The sequence below is a fragment of the Filicampus tigris genome, chromosome 18 (genome assembly GCF_054856515.1).
Source record: "Filicampus tigris isolate MCC_2025a chromosome 18, RoL_Ftig_1.0, whole genome shotgun sequence".
NCBI lineage: Eukaryota > Metazoa > Chordata > Actinopteri > Syngnathiformes > Syngnathidae > Filicampus > Filicampus tigris.
The window spans coordinates 10,825,854-10,842,500 of record NC_141234.1 but is presented as its reverse complement, the minus strand read 5'-3'; the positions used below and the strand labels follow the sequence as shown (position 1 = coordinate 10,842,500).

At 41.3% G+C, this 16,647-nt stretch overlaps 1 protein-coding gene across 1 annotated transcript in view; it reads right to left on the bottom strand.

Moving 5' to 3' along the window:
• The window catches only part of ext1b (exostosin glycosyltransferase 1b), a 102,876-nt gene that overhangs the window by 11,541 nt on the left and 74,688 nt on the right, over nucleotides 1-16,647 (bottom strand). The window contains exons 2-6 of the mRNA XM_086014197.1: nucleotides 14,421-14,514; nucleotides 10,889-10,996; nucleotides 9,731-9,850; nucleotides 4,327-4,459; nucleotides 2,742-2,860 (exon numbers count right to left, since the gene is read on the bottom strand). Of these exons, the coding sequence (XP_085870323.1) occupies nucleotides 2,742-2,860; nucleotides 4,327-4,459; nucleotides 9,731-9,850; nucleotides 10,889-10,996; nucleotides 14,421-14,514 (574 nt within the window). The remainder of the gene's footprint in view (nucleotides 1-2,741; nucleotides 2,861-4,326; nucleotides 4,460-9,730; nucleotides 9,851-10,888; nucleotides 10,997-14,420; nucleotides 14,515-16,647) is intronic.

Genomic DNA, 16,647 nt, shown 5'->3' with positions numbered 1-16,647 from the left:
CTGGTACGTCCTCATAGCTTGGCCTCTTCTTATTAGGGATGTAACGATTAATCGAAAATCAATTCAAACCGATTAATCGATTCCAATCGAACTTGGGCATCTCAGCGCTCACAAGCCATATACAGCAACACCTAACAAAAGACATAACATACCTAGTTCATTAGAATATACTAATTTAAAGTGCTAAAAAAATCATGTCTCTCAATTTTTTCCATTCTAGAGATGCATAGCACATTTTGAATGTGTAGATCAAATTATGCACTTGTAGTGCACAGAGAAAAGCATGGCAGCAATTAATTAAAAAAAGAAAAAAAAAAGAAAAAATTGAATTGAATCGAATTGAATTGAATTGAAAATCGGGAACTGAAAATCGAAATGGGGCTTGAGTGAATTGTTACATCCCTACTTCTTATCTTTAAAATGTGTGTTTTATTTGGACACTCCAACATTCCGTCATGATTAAAAAAAACAAAACAAAAAAAAAACAACATGGTAAATGTATGCCTCTATAATTGGCTGCAGATGCCACAACATGAGAGCAAAGCGCAACTTTACAATTAGACAGGGCTAAGGCCTGGATAAATGAAGCTCCTCCCCTCACTATGACATACCACAAGATGGCGCCAAATCTTAATCTGTGCCGCTAAGCCAAAATAACTGTGTAAGGGATGTAATGATTAATCGAAAATCAATTTAAAATCGATTTAAACTATTTAAAATATGCATTGATATAAAAAAAATAATTAAAAGAATCGATATTGAAATTTTGATGACGGTCAAATGTATTATACGTGTATTTATTTCCATTTTCTTAATTCTGGCACTAACAAAACACTGATAAGACAAAATGCCATAAACTGTCAAAATTATTTAAGCTTTTTGTAAAAGTTACAAAAAGTTACTGTTTGTAACAAGGACCACATGCAGATGTCAAACTTAAAAATCTTTTGGTTTTAAAATGAGTCATTAATTTTGTTTGGAAAAAAAACAACTTTAAAATCGAATCGAAATTGGGAACTGAAAACCGAATCGAATCGTGGCTTGAGTGAATCGTTACATCCCGTGAAAAGCTTAGTAAAAATAACTCAACTCGGGGGTGGCCCTGATCTATTTGTTAATACTGTATAGTGCCAGTGCTGCCATGCATTCTTTATGAGGCCAAGCCTGATCTCACAAGACCACCGTTAGAAAATATCTTCTTGCACACAAACGCATAAATCCGATCTTACGGGGTTCTATTTCGGCTCTATTAGGAGGACAGATGGCATCTTCGCCAGCTCACAGGCTCTCTCAGGGTGCCGATGGCGTGATTGTGGATGCAAGACTGAGAGTGTGTGTGCATGCGTGCGTGTGTGTGTGTGTGTGTATGTGACTGCAGGGAGCAAAAAGTGTTGGTGAATTGGTATCAAGGCTGCAAGAAATCTGTCTTCTCATACACAGCAGGAGGTTCACCGTGTCAAAAACTGCCGCAGCGTGTTCAAAAGCCTTTTTTTTTTTCCCCCGCATCAAATTTAGATTTCTTTTTCCCCCCTCACTGTTATTCCCAGACCCCATTTATTTATATCCTCATCTACTCACAGCCCAGCAATGGTGGGCTGCGTACCTGGCTCTCCATTCCGCATGCACAGGTTTAAGATTTAACATCTTGAAAAACATTTTTATTTGGGGCTTTCGATTCTGCATTGGTTTAGTGTTTACTGCATTACGGTATTGTTTTCACCGTCTTTGTTTTCATTTTATCGGATTTTTACTTCACGTACAGCACTTTGCATGCAGCTGTGGTTGTTTTTAAAGTGCTCTATGAATAAAGGTAGCCGAGTTAAGGAAAAAAAAAATGAAAGCAAGGAAAATGAGATAAGCATCGTGTAAATATCGTGTGAGATATAATATATAGGAGAATATTCCTGACAACAAAACGTTGCAATGTTAGGCTTTATTGTTTAGGCTTTTAAAAATCTATGTATTTTGAAAAAAATACAACCCTCCGGTATTTTAACAGAACTTCATTCGGTTAGCTTGATCTAACTTGCTTTCAAAGGATGAAAAGTCCAGGATGGTTAATGCGGCGCCAGCTTTGTAAAGTTAACGGAAAAAAACAGAGCAGCAATCTAACCCACAATTCAACCTTTTAAAAATCTTCTGCTGGATTCTGAAAAAAATATGAATCCTGATTATTTTGTTAATCATTGAAATCACGATTATTCAAACGATCATTTATTTTTTGCTACAAAACGTGATAATGTTTAAACGTCAAACATATAAAGACAAATAAATGTAAGTAAGATCCTTTTGGACCAAACCAAATTTATAAAATTTGTTTTATAAAATGTATGTAATTTTTTTTTTTTTAAATCTGGAAATGTAAATCAAGTATGATTATATTGTGTAACCATTCGTCTCGATTATTCGATTCATCGGTTTGAATGGATTTTTTTTTATCGATTTCCGATTAATCATCACATCCCTACTTCCAACCCAAAGTTACTTTTTGGAAAAACTTGCACAACACAAAAAAAAAGACACACACACACACACACACACACAGACACACACACACACACGCAGCCATCAGGGCGCAAATTCCATTTCATTTCCCATGCTGTTAAGGAGCGAGCCCGAGAATCAATACATGATGCGGCGCTGAAGGGCTGCCATGGAGACAAATGCAACACTGCTACAAAGCGTTGCTCGGTTTCCATCCATCAGAGTTACCACACATAAAACATCAACACATGTTTCACCTGTGCACAGTACTGCGACTTGGCCACCGCCACCAGCAGCTTGAGGATGGGTTGGGACTGGGAGACCAGATTTGAGACGGCGTGGATGACAGCTGTGAACTTTGGATACGGTTTGATACCTGAAACACAACGCGACAGAAACCAATGCTTAACAACGGCGGATTGAGAAAAGGTGGTGGACCAACTGTTAGCCATTAGTGTCATTTCAAAAGCAGTCTTCACATTCCGAGCTGAGACCGACAAATATATGAGTCATCAATACGCTGGTCCCGAGGACCAAAGTGGAGCAGAATGACACAAGTGCAGGCTGTTGTCATTCTTGGATGCTGTATTCGCTATTTAGTGCTTGATTTTCTGGCTTTTCTCCCATCCAGCATGTTACAGAATCAGCACATCTTGCCAGATGACTGATGACTGCATCATAGCCAGCTGCTTTGATTCAGCCTTATGAGGCCTTTCGATATTCGCGCTAGTACTGCTTTCCTGGCAGTTTTGCACACTTTCAGGCTCGATCGGTTTGTGGTTTCGGATATGGAGGGTTAATTCAGGATACAACCAAAATATCTGTTCAGATATTTTCTTCTCTCTCTAGCCCCAAAACTTTCTTATTCATTCATCTATTCTACAATACGAACTCGATTTTCAGTTCCCGATTTCGATTCAATTTTTAAAGATTTTTTATTTAAAGAAAATGTATGACTCATTTTAAAAACTAAAGATGGTTTTATTTTAACATCCGCATTTCGTCCTTGTTACAAACAGTCACTTTTTGTAACTTTACAAAAAAACTTGAACTAATAATTTTGTCTGTTTAATTGCATTTTTGCCTTATTGGTGTTTTGTTAGTGCCAGAACTGAGCATGCAAATAAACACATGTATAATAGATTTGACTGTTATCATTACAAATCCTTTTGCGATCAAAATGTCAATATCGATTCTTTTATTCTTTACGTCGATGCATATTTGAAGCAGTTTAAATTAACTCATTCACTGCCAAGGACATATTAATACGTCTTTTCACAGTCCAGCCATTCAATCCCACGAATTTATTTATATATTTTTCTTTTTTTTTCTTCCAAACTTTAGTGTAAAAGCGGTCTGAAAAATGTCGGGCAGTGAATGAGTTAATAGACTCACATTTGAACCCCCCCCAAAAAAAAGCCCCTCTCTAACAGTACTATCATTTGCATCTGCTATCACGCACATTCTATTTGGGTTCAGGCACTCCATCAAATTGAATTGGATTGATGAACGCGTGTGCTTGGAGGAATGATGGAGTGAAGACGCAGGGTGACGGAGAGGTCCTTGGGTCACATATATGCAGCGCGGGGCTAACTCGGCGCTACTGAACCGCGGCGGCGGCGGCAAGTGCTGACTCAAAAGCGATGATGGGGAGGTCCAGTGAGTCAGCAGGACAAATGCGACCATCCGTCAAAGGCCCGTTTGTTCCTCCGCTCGCTACGCTCCACGGGGGCAGTAGAACGAAACCAAAGGATGCATACAATGTTTCTGCTGCTCGGATGAGGTCCAACTTAGCTGACAACAGGCTAATGAAAATGAAGGTCCAAAGTGCATTTTACTGACCAAATGTGGCGTAGAAGAAGGGGAAGTCTCCAAGGTAGCTCGAGTACTGTGGCAGAGCAAAGAGGCCCCCGGGGTGACTGTTCCACATCAGGGTGCTCCTGGAACTGTGCTCCAAAACACGATCCTGGATGATCTGCACGCGGAAACAACAAGAGAGGGAAACATCAATACGACGTACAGGCCTCCGAATTGTTCAAGTTGAAGGGCTTTAGTGCTGCGTTCATTGCGTGTACATTAGCATGTTTGGAGAGGAGAATGGATAGACCCTACTGAATGGATTTGAAGGATGGCATTTGAAAACAACCTTCTAACCCTAACATGCATTGTTTTGAAAACATGGGAAAAAACCCACAAAAAAACCCAAAACATATTTTACGGATCCAGAGTAAACTGCAGTGAGATTAGCTCGTATCGCGGAGAAGGCAGCGACATTTTTAAAAGCACTTTAGCTCATTAACTGCCGGACGTTTTCAGAATCTCTTTTACGCTAATGTTGCACAAAATTAAAAAAATATTAGGGCTGTCAAAATTAAAGCTTTAACTATGAAGATTAATTTAAATTTCGTAACGCACAAAAAAAAAATTAACTCAGTTTTATTTACTTCCTGTAGCAGCTGACCTCTGCTCACTGTGCAGCCAAACTTAGAGGAGAGTCACTGGCACAAAGACGGACTTGTTTTGTAGTTCTACTATAAAAAAGTTGCTTGACGGCTCATTGGAGAAATCCAAAATAATTTGCACATTTTGCACAGCCAAATTCAAATACCATATTAGTTGTATGTCTTTGGTGTATCGTTTAACTGTTGTATTTTACAGGAAAAGAATTGTATTCAAGGATCAAAGAAAGCTATCAGAACAGTCTTTGAATCGAAATATACTTTTATTTTTTTCCACAATCCAAGATTTTACTCAAGTAAATAACGGTTCCAAGCTTTGTAAAAAATTGTAGTTGAAAAACACGATTAATCGCGATTAATTATGGAAAATGTTGCGATTAATTCGTTAAAACATTGTAATCGTTTGACAGAACTAAAAAATATATAAATAAGTTCCTGGGATTGAATGGCTGGACTGTGAAAAGACAAGTAAATCCGTCAATGGCAGTGAATGAGTTAATAATAAAAAGAATTAAAAAATAGCGTTAGTGTGTACTAAGCAATCAGATGTTTTTTTTGTTTTTTTTTAAAAACTGCCTCGACTCCCGATGGTGTCAATACATTTTTGCCGACGCACCAAATTGCACTCTCTGCACAAGCCATCCAGCCTTCCAGTAACAACGTCATCAGTTGCATCTAAACAGGAAGTTAGTCAGGCCTGCCTCAATCCTTTCGGAGCCCAAATGGAGCAGTCACTCAGAGAGTCAGACAGCCGAACGGCCACTATTCTCTCCGCCGCCGGCTGAACAGGCAGGCAGAGAACAGAGATATTGCTACCTTGCCCTTGAGCCAAGCTAAATTGCTTCAGTAAAACAGGCGCAGGTTTAGGGCCCGTGTTTTATGACCGCTGGCTTGGTAACTCAGAGGAGAGTCGCGTGATTTGTAGCCGTGGCTGAGCAGCTGATAGCTATTTGGAATGTAAAAAAGTTATTATTATAGCTCGAGGGGCCGCGTCACGATAATATTGACAAAGCAACATAAAGATTCCTCGTCGTGAGGGCGGGAAGGTGTGAAAAAATGCAAGGGGTGTGCTTTTTTTTTTTTTTTTTTTTTTTTCAAACCCAGCTTGGTTTCATTTGCTTTTGCCGGAAAGATGAACGCGCTGGCCATTGACTTCTCTCTCAAAACGCCGGCTGCCACCTTAAAAAGGCACAGCCTCTCCACCTTACGACGGGCAATTTGGCTCGCTTGACTGCCGCTCCTCCCCCGTCAGCAGAACCTTCGACGGCGACGTGATGGACGACTCAATCTCACTTCCGAACAGCCACGATCAACCAATTAGAGCATGACAGATAAATCCAGCTTCTCCGGAGTTGGGCTTTAATAGGTGGCCTTTAATAGGCGGGCCCGGCAAGTCACATTCAGCTGGATTGACCTTGAGATTGGTGGCAGGATGCTTTGCTTCCTCGCAGGAAACACTGCATGAGAGGGGCAACCTGTCGGGAAAGGGCGCACTTCGGGGCCGGGTGGGGAGGGGTAATAAAATATGAACCCCGACGCGCCCCGAATGATGTGGCCAAATGTGACTTAAGTGGATGGCCGTGCCACAAGCCACGCGATTGAGCATCGCGCAGCCACAGACGCAGGTTTGCGGCTTTTCAGGCTCCGCGTGCAATAATATTTTGCTGTCTCGACTGCGCCTGCGTTTTCTCCAACCGAGGCACTTTACATCTTGATTTCGAGCCAAAGGTACATAAAAATATACGATTATAAATAAAGTTGAGTATTCTTGTATATCTATGTCTGTATCTATCTATATTGTATACTGTATATATCGTACACTATATATATATATATATATATATATATATATATATATATATATATATATATATATATATATATATATATATATATATATATATATATATCTCTCTCTCTCTCTCTCTCTCTCTCTCTCTCTCTCTCTCTCTCTCTCAGGGGTCACCAACTCCGGTCCTCGAGGGCACCTGTCCTGCAGGTTTTCAATCCCTCCCTGCTGTAACACACCTGTTAAAACGATCAGCTCATCAGCAAGCTCTTGAGAAGCCTGATAACGAGCCTGATCGTTTTAACAGGTGTGTTACAGCACGGAGAAATGGAAAACCTGCAGGACAGGTGCCCTCGAGGACCGGAGTTTGTGACCCCTATCCATCCAGAAGCTAGCTAGTTAGCTAAATGGCTTTATATCTAACTAGCTCTCTCTCTCTCTCTCTCTCTCTCTCTCTCTCTCATATATCTAAAAGCTCATCTAGAAGCTAGCTAGTTAGCTAAATGGCTTTCTATCTCACTAGCTAGCTAGCTATCTCTCTTTCTGTCTATGCATCCAGAAGCTAGCTAGTTAGATAAATGGCCGTCTCGGTGGCTCTCTCTCTGTCTCTCTCTCTCTCTCGCAAGCCGCACGTCACACACGTTGCCATCCAAACATTCCTCTGTGATGACAATATGCTGTGATGCATTCTGACTCGAACGGGAAAATTCGGAATTTTTTTTCAATATATATATATATACATATATACACACACAGACATTTTTATCCTCAGCAAAACAAGTTGTCGACGGTCAGCGACTCATGAAAAAAGGTCGCCTAGCTTAAACCGGTTCGGCCGCGCCGCTTGGTGTGCATCGGCCCTCAAGTGCGCGTAAGGAGATTCGGATTCTGGGCGGATGGTTGGAGGGTCGACAGGATGAATTAAGCATGTCGCTTGTTATCTGCGGGTCTGCCACGGTAACACCATTTACATATGTCACCCCCTCTCCGCCCCGCTCTTGCGCTGCTCACCTCGGTTGCCTCGTGCTTTTACAGGACAGTCAGTCAGGATTAAGGCCGAGCGGCATTCCGCGCGCGCGCGCGCGCGCACGCACGCACGCCGAGTCACCTTGCTCTTTAGTACCGAGTGGCAGCATGGCAAGGCCTGGGTGGTTTGCCGTGTGTATCTGAGCTGACAAACCTTGACATATGGAGATGTGCTTTTGACTCCACGTCTGTGTGCGTGTGTGTATGTGTGTGTGCCTGCCACAATGACAGCTCACCGTGAAGCGGGCTAGATAACAACAGACCTGCGATGTAGCGATAGACGCAATCAAATGGCATCGCCACGCTGTCGCCATGACAGTGTGGAAAATCCGCACCGCCAATAAAATCTGGTTTCCATGTGATGCGGTAATAGGGGGAAATTAAATGCGTGATATTTTGATATGAGCAGGAGAAGAAGTCGAACACATCGGTAACCTCGGCGAGGAACGCTCATTAGGCTCAGCCTCGATCCCCTCCTCGGTAAACAAATTGGATGAAGACGTTACGGTCACAAACTCCATGAACTGGGTTACTGCTGAATAAAATATGAGGTCAGTGGATGAGAACTTACAACTTCGCTGAAGTATTGCACTTCAAATGGTGGAGGTTTTAGGAATTGTGGGAGAAGAAAAAGTTCAAATGCACGCCTGCAATTAGTTGCTTTAATCTGATTCTGTTTAGCAATTTTGAGCCTTGAACATGATATTGAGTTTAGAGTTTTACTTTGTGTTTTGTTCCTTGTTTAACCAATTTTACAGTTTCTAAATGTCTTACTTTTCATAAAAACAATTATTTTCGACCATGACAATGATCGAAGCAGTGGTAAACACTTTTAAGTTATTTTATTCAACGAATACCCATAGTTATTATATATATATATATATATATATATATATATTTAGGATTAGGTTTTAATTAGAATTAGAATTAAAAATTAAGATTTTAAGTGTTTTAATAAGTTGTAAGTAGGGATGTAACGATTCAGTCAAGCCCTGATTCGATTCAATTTTCGATTTTGAGTTCACGGTTTTCGATTCAATTAAAAAAAAAAAAAAAATCACTAGTGTGGTGCTGCAGCCATCCACAAACGCAATAAGCAATGATGTTTGGCGCAAGCGCACGATTTGATCTACACATACAAAATGTGTTGTGAATGGAAAAAAACTTTAAAGATTAAAAGTAACAATTTTTTTAGCACATCTTATAACCTGGGTATGTTATGTCTTTTGTTAGGTGTTGCTGTTTCGGGCTTGTGAGTGCTGAGATGTCATAAACACAATGCTCGGTGCGACTCGAATGGAGTATTCGATTAATCGATTTAATTTTATTTTTACATTGATGCATAATTGAAGATTTTTGATAAATCGTTGCATCCCTACTGGTAAGTGACACATTTTCATTAAAAAATAAAAATAAAAAAATGGTACCATGGCTTTGTATGACAAAGTAATTTAAAAACCATAGTGGGAAATATGGTTTTACAGAGGATAAAAGTCAACAGTGAGGTCATCACTGTCTACGTCGAGGCGACCATTGAGAACGAGCCTTTTTCCGCCCTCGCTATCGCTGCTGCTATGCTTCAACCACTTCCACTTCAAGCACCACTAATGCTCAACGCACGAGTACTTCATCACTCATCTACTACCACCTCGACTCATCGCGTTTTCGGCCACTCGTCTTGCTACAAAATAACAGATTCTTCCTTGACATATTTTAATGAAAAGGGATTTCAGTGCCAGAGAGAAAACGATCAGTCATTCTCGCTGCTTTGTGTACACGTGGTTTATATTTTTGCGCCGTCCACGAATGACATCGCCCCCCCGCTGGCTGGCTCGCGCCACGACGCCGACCACACAACGAAAGCCGGATTTGATGGAATGTGCTGTGACACCGTGGCCCCCCAAAGATGGTGATTGATGACGAAAAGCAGGGAGGGTGAGGGCGCGGCCGTGCGCATGTGTTGGCTCCTCACCTCCAGTGTGGTCAGCACGATTTTTTCCACCGAGGAGAAGTAGGCCTCCCACAGGAACTGCGTCTGTTGCCTAAGCGACAGGATCTTATCCTGGTGGATGGAACGCACCGTGGTAGGAATCTGTGCGGGACGGAGAGCAGCCAGTCAGTACGCGGGGCACAATTTGTCCATCACTTATTGGGTAGGAGGGTCTGTCCCAATTCAAAATGAACGGAGATGCCATTCATTTGTTTCAGCCTCCCCAACCGAAAACAAAAACATAAAAACAAACACTAAAAAAGGTGTTCTTCATAAGAACAACAGCACTCTATAGTATTGCACTTAACAAAAACATGAAGTACAGTTTGTGCTTCATGATCCATTGCGGCTCCTTCTGCTGTGCTTCATTTGGCCACCAGGGGGCTATATAACACAGTCATGCAGCCAGACAAAGAAGAGTTTCACAACTACTGTAAGTGACTTGAGTACTCTGCAGTAGTCGTTTTTGCAGAGTGGGAAGAAAATATACCAGGATTGTTATATTGTCTATCAATGTGTTGCAGCACAGTTTGTGTTCAAATATCCAATGCTTAAAGTGTTATAAGACCGCCACAGACATTGGTTAATCTCTCTGTGGCATTTTCCATTAAGATAATGGACTCCAAGGCAGATTTAAATACGTCTCTTTGTATTAGGTTTAGTTTGACAGTTGCGTATTACATTACATAGAGTGAATAAGACGTGAATCATACTGTATTTAAAAGACTTCAAATACAATTCTACTGAGATGTCCGACAGCATAATGAGCTCAAATTAGCCTTCTCTCATGCTGAAAGACTCAATGTCAAACAATGTTATTCTGCACTTGATTCAAATTTCAGATTTAATTGGCATATAATTACTTAGCCCAACCCCCACTCATGAATATCACCCGGTTCAATCTACTTGCTGATTCTATTTACTTGCCCTCTGGTGTAACAAAAAGTGAGACTGAGTGATATTTCTAGGACTTGCTCGAATGGATTTTGGTTGACAACCCCAGGAAGAAAACAACAATAGCGCAATCAATTCTGAGGACGAAAGCGCCCGTGTTCAGCACTTTGCAAGTCATATAGAGGTTTACTTCAGGGGTGGGAGTGCTACCGTGTGTCTCTGCGGTACCGTTGGCGGGTGATTTACCTGCAGCAGGAGCCTCTCGTCACCGATGACTGCCGCCGTATTCCAGTTGATGATCTCGGAGAAAGGCAGCTCCCAGCCGTTACTAAGCATCACCGGCACGCATGCGGCCTGGCAGAGACGTCGACAGAGTCAGAGAGAGGGTGAGCTCAGGCGGCTTATATGTAGCCGGTTTGGGCTGGCGGGAAAAATCATAACAACGGACCCTTATGCTACAATAAGTAACATTTTCGACGATGGCTGGAGAAAACAAAAATCCACTCTGTGTTGACAACTATATGACGCTATTCTTGAGCCACACGGGGACACCAAAACAAGCTGTAAAGGCGCATCAACACGTAGCCGCCTTATAAATGCCAAATGTGGTGCAGGTTAACAAACAGTAGTTTTCAGATCCAGGTGTTGTTGCTGGGTCAATATGTGCTATCTTGGGGCGCATCAACGTTGCATGCACGACGCCGAGCGCGGAAAGAAAACTGCTATTGTGTTGCTACTGGAAACAAGAGTGATGACTGTGAGGAGACAGCGCAAGTATATGCAAAAATGAGCCATATATTGTCGGTGTGTGGAACGAGGGAGAAACGGCTTCAATCAACAAATCGATTTCTCGTAAAACTGATTGCATGCGGAAAAATAGAGGCTGCATCAATACTATTTAGACAAAGGGAGCAATCTCTTATCCTTCATGGCAAACTCCATACTAGAGAGAGATAGGTTTTTTTCAGGGCTGATACCGATACGAGTTAACTCATTCACTGCCATTGACGTATTTATTTGTCTTTTCACAGTCAAGCCATTCAATCCCTGGAATAGACTTATTTTTCTTTCAAATCATAAAGGGTAGTCAACGCAAACATTTTTTTTTCAAGAATATGTTCAATGCAAGCCCACTAGTTGAAACAGGGCATCCTGATAAATATTGCGTTTGTGGAATAAGCGTTAATGCACTCAGAAGTGTTAATGACATCACAACTGGTCACAACGACCAATCACGGCTCAAATTCAGAAAACAGGTCGTTGTGAGCAGTTGTGATGTCATTTTCAGTCGACAGAAGACAAAATGGCCGCCCCCAGAGATGGCTAAAAACGAGTGGATTAATACTTTTTCCCACAAACCCAATATTAATTAGAATGCCGTGTTTAGACTAGTGGGTCTGCATAGAACATATTCTTGAAAAAAATATGTTTGGGTTGACTTCTGCTATAAGGTAAAAGTGGGTCTGAAAATGTCTGACAGTGAATGAGTCAATGATAGTCAAGGAGGGTGATAACCGATATTTGCAGCCGATATTCATTTTCAGCAAAAAGGAAAATATTGGCGTCAAAATCGAAAAGTAATGGAACCACTTAATTTTGTTGCAATGTTTTTAAGCATGTTTATTAGGGATGTCACAATATCCAAATGTCACAATACCATAATATCACAATATGAACCTCACAATACGATAGTTATCACATTGTGTAGCGGTTGGCGATATATAAAAAAAAACCATCACAATATTCTGTTTTTGTAGATAACAGCATTCACAAAGAAATAGGCTTGGCCAGTCATATATCAAATTAAACTGCACTAATAACCTAACCCTCAGAGGGTGCTGGAACTGCACAAATGGAAAACAACTTGGGCTTTTAAACAGATTTTCTGCTATTAATATCGTGACGTGACGACGACGATATATCGTGGCAGTTTTAATATTGCGATACTGTGACATCCCTAATGTTTATTGAACAATTCTTCAGACTTGCATAATGTTGATTTATTATCATTATTATAAATGTTTGCCGATATAAATCTTTAATGTAAACATCTAACAGGAGTTTGAGTGTTCCCAGGGTCGGTAGAATCTCCTAAAGTTAACTGAAAATTTAAATAAATACTTCCTTCAAGTTAACATAGTTTTAAATTGATTTATCATTGGCCATCGCCTTAAAAAAACAAAACAAAAAAAGGCAGAGGCCGATATTCGTCAAAACACTGATAATCGGCGCATATAATTGGCCCGACCGATAATCGGTCTATCCCTACTCCATACTATCTTCTCGTTTCACCTCTAGTAAAAGAATATGCGTCCCATTACTTTTGTCCATGCTCAACGGCACGCAAATTAAACTGTGCCGCTTCCAAGCCTTAAGACTCAGCAGAAAGTTCAATATGAGGACTCCTTTCCAAACATAGGCGGTTAATTAGTCCCTTAGTAAATATGAGAACATGAATTAGTGCGGCTAAATATTGTCACCAGTGGAATGTTCTTTTCGGGAAGTCAGCGTGAACGACAAACCAAACCCAAAAAAAGGCTTCACACAAATGGGTAAACCGAGTCAAATAAAGCAACATAGTTTTAGTTGGAACAATCTTTTTATCAAACAATATTTTGGTTTTAGTTTGATCGTTAAAAAAAAAAAAAAAGTGTGCTGAGAGTGAAAGTGACCTTTGGCAACCGTGTGGCACTGGGACAGAGGCTCAGTAGCGGCAACAGCTGTTGTGTGCGTGCACGCTCGCGTGCGTGCGAGTCCGACGTAATGGTGGCCTTGTCGCTCCCCGGGTCAGAAAGGTGTCAGCTCGATCGGGCTCTGCGGCCGTCTCCTTCGCACATACGTGCGTGCACGCACACACACGCAGAATTGCTCTGCCCTTCGAAGACAGCCTGTGAATCATCCTTCCTTTGTCTCCGTAATCCAAACGGTAGGTTGAAGGACCCACCAAGTCAAATATTTTTTAAACATTTTTTATAATTGCTTCAAACCGTTTGTTGTTGGGTTAGGATAAGTGGATAGGATAAGTGGATACATTTATTATCAAAAATTAAATATATTAATCAGTGCCAGACATTCTCAGACCCTCTCTTACCCTAACGTTTAAAAAAGATAGAAAAAAAATATAAATAAGATCCTGGGGTTGAATGGCTGGACCGTGAAAAGACGTATAAAAACGTTTTTGGCACTGAATGAGTTAAGAGCACATTTTATACACAGGCACCTATTTTGTCCGTATTTAAAATAGAATTCGGGTCATACATCTTGCTTAGGAAGTGCATATACAGTATGTTGAAAAAATAAAACACTTGAAAAACATTGGTGTTGTTTTTTAGGTTCCTATATACGGCAAATGACAACACACCATCCATCCATTATCTGAACATGAAACCAAAAAACTAAACATAGCAACCAATCAAAAAGCACAAAAACAAAAAACTAATCACACCCTGTTGTGTTTGGTTACTTGTTTTTGTGTTTTGCACTTCAAGGCCACCTTAAAAGCCGAAAACTATTAAAGTAGCCCAATAATAACGCTAACAATTTGCAAAGTGACAATGAAAAGTCTCTATAAGCCGGTAATCGTGTTAGATTCGTATTTAATTGGGGAAAAACATTTTTTTCCCCCATCAGCCCCATCCATCAAAGTGAAGCAACAATTCCCAAGCTTTCAAACGTTCTCAATTGTGGAACAACTGAAAGGGAAGATTGCTATTAACGTAGCTTGGGGGCATGAATTCACAGCATGCTTCTTCCCGTGAGTGCGTGTGAGAGTTATTACCTGCAGGGCCTCCAGAAAGCGAAAGGAGCCCAGCCTTCTGCCTCGGGGGACCAAGCAAAAGGTGGAGTTGTGGAGCATCTCTTTGTAGTCATACCTGCAGAAACAACACGCAGGAGTGACGTGAAGGTCAAAGGTGGAAATCGTATTAACAACACTCAGAATAGAATAAGAATACATTTGAATTTGATTGATTGTTCGGCCCTATGACGTTAGATTGATGCCACGATTCCGTCAGCGTAATGTCAATTGCCGCGTACAAAAATGTGTCTTGCGTGTACAAAACCACAAAACCGTCCACACGCACGCAAAAGATTGTTTAAGAGATTGCTAAAAGGCTTTATATCTAACTAGCTAACTCTCTATCTATCTATCTCTATATCTATCTAGGAGCTAGCTAGTTAGCTAAATGGCTTTCCATCTCACGAACTAGCTAGCTATCTCTCTGTCTGTCTGTCTGTCTGTCGATCCAGAAGCTAGCTAGTTAGCTAAACAGCTTTTTATCTTACTAGCTAGCTCTCTCTCTATAAAATGCGATTGGACAGTGAACAGCCGATGAGAATTAGCCCTACTGTCCGATTCCTGATTGTGGAAATCAACTCAAACATATTTTTTTCAAGAATATGTTCTACACAAGCCCACTAGTTGAAACAAGGCATTCTGATAAATATTGCGTTTGTGGAATAAGAGTTTAATTCACCCATTTTTAGCCATCTCAGGGGGCGGCCATTTTGTCACTTGCTGTCGACTGAAAATGACATCACAACCATCCAGGGGTTAGGTAACGACCAATCACGGCTTAGCTTTAGACAACAGGCGAGTGGTGATTGGTCGTTCCCTGAGCCTTGGGTAGTTGTGATGTCATTTTCAAAAAGCGGATTAACTCTTATTCCACCAACGCAATATTTATCAGAATGCCGTGTTTCAACTAGTGGGGCTGCCGGGTTGATTTCCCCTTTAAGAATTGCGGCACATTTATAACGCCAGTATCGCACGCGTGAATCAGCATAGCGGAGAGAAGACGCACGCGTAAAAACAATCTTGTGCGTGGACGGTTTTGTACACGCGAAACACATTTGTGGCATTACGCTACGTAATTGTGGCATCAATCTAACGGGCACATCGAGACAAACAACAAACGAGGACGACTGCGAGGCAGACACGCTAACTACCCTGACACCCATTGAAGACCAGCTAGCGAAGACCATTTGACCGCAGACAATATTTTCTCCAAAGGACGTATTCCCCTCTTGGGATAACGCTCTCCACCGCCATTCATTTCACTCGTAACGCATTTGACTCCACCTCCTATCTCACAACAACATGCTCACTTCCACCTCCGCCTGCACCTCCCGGCGCATTGCTCAATCCCGCTATCTCCGAATGCAGGGGGGGGGGAGGGTGTCGGGGCGCTCATTCCCACCCTCAACCTCTCTCCTCTGAGGTGTGTCTTATTGCTCACCAAACACGCTGATCGGCCCTGCCAGGGGTAATGAGCTGAGAGTGACACCTGCTTCCACCACACAGCTGGCTCAGTGAGAACGCTCAGAAAACGCAGCAAAAATAAAAGAGAAATGGAGTGTGTCGGCCCATATGTTCACATTGATCAATATTTGAGAACTGTAAAATGGTAAACAGGCTTTTGCAATGGAACTGGCTTTGGACTGAACTTGTGACCCTAAATAGGAGTGGGAAATGGTTAGAATTATTCAATATTATCCCATATTAAACACGGGATAAGTTTCAAATGAAAAATTCACACTGCACTGAACACTTTTGTGTGTGTGTGTATATTGGCGTGTGTGTTTGTGTTTTTAAAAAAAAAAATACAGTCAGTGTCAAGCTGACACTGGCTGATCACAGATGTCTCGATAGGTCATCTGCTCCAGGCGCAGCCCGCCCACCCAGCACAGGGATGCGTCCATCAACCTGCCATCTGTCTCGCAACTTTTTTCCACTTCTCTGCTCAGAATGAGCTCACATTCCACTCTTGGCATTTTTTTTTTTTTTTTTTTTTAATGGAAACTTGAGCAAAGTGTGCAAAGACACCCTCTGGAAGTCATCCAATGAGAGAAGCACTTTCCGTGGCTGCTTTTAAAGTAAGATTATGTACTGGCCATATGCTACATTTTCATTTACTTATATATTTTTTTGAAGTTCTCTAAAGTAAATAATGATCTCCCAAATCCCCCAAATAACAGAAATTTCACCTATATTGTTTTCATTTCCA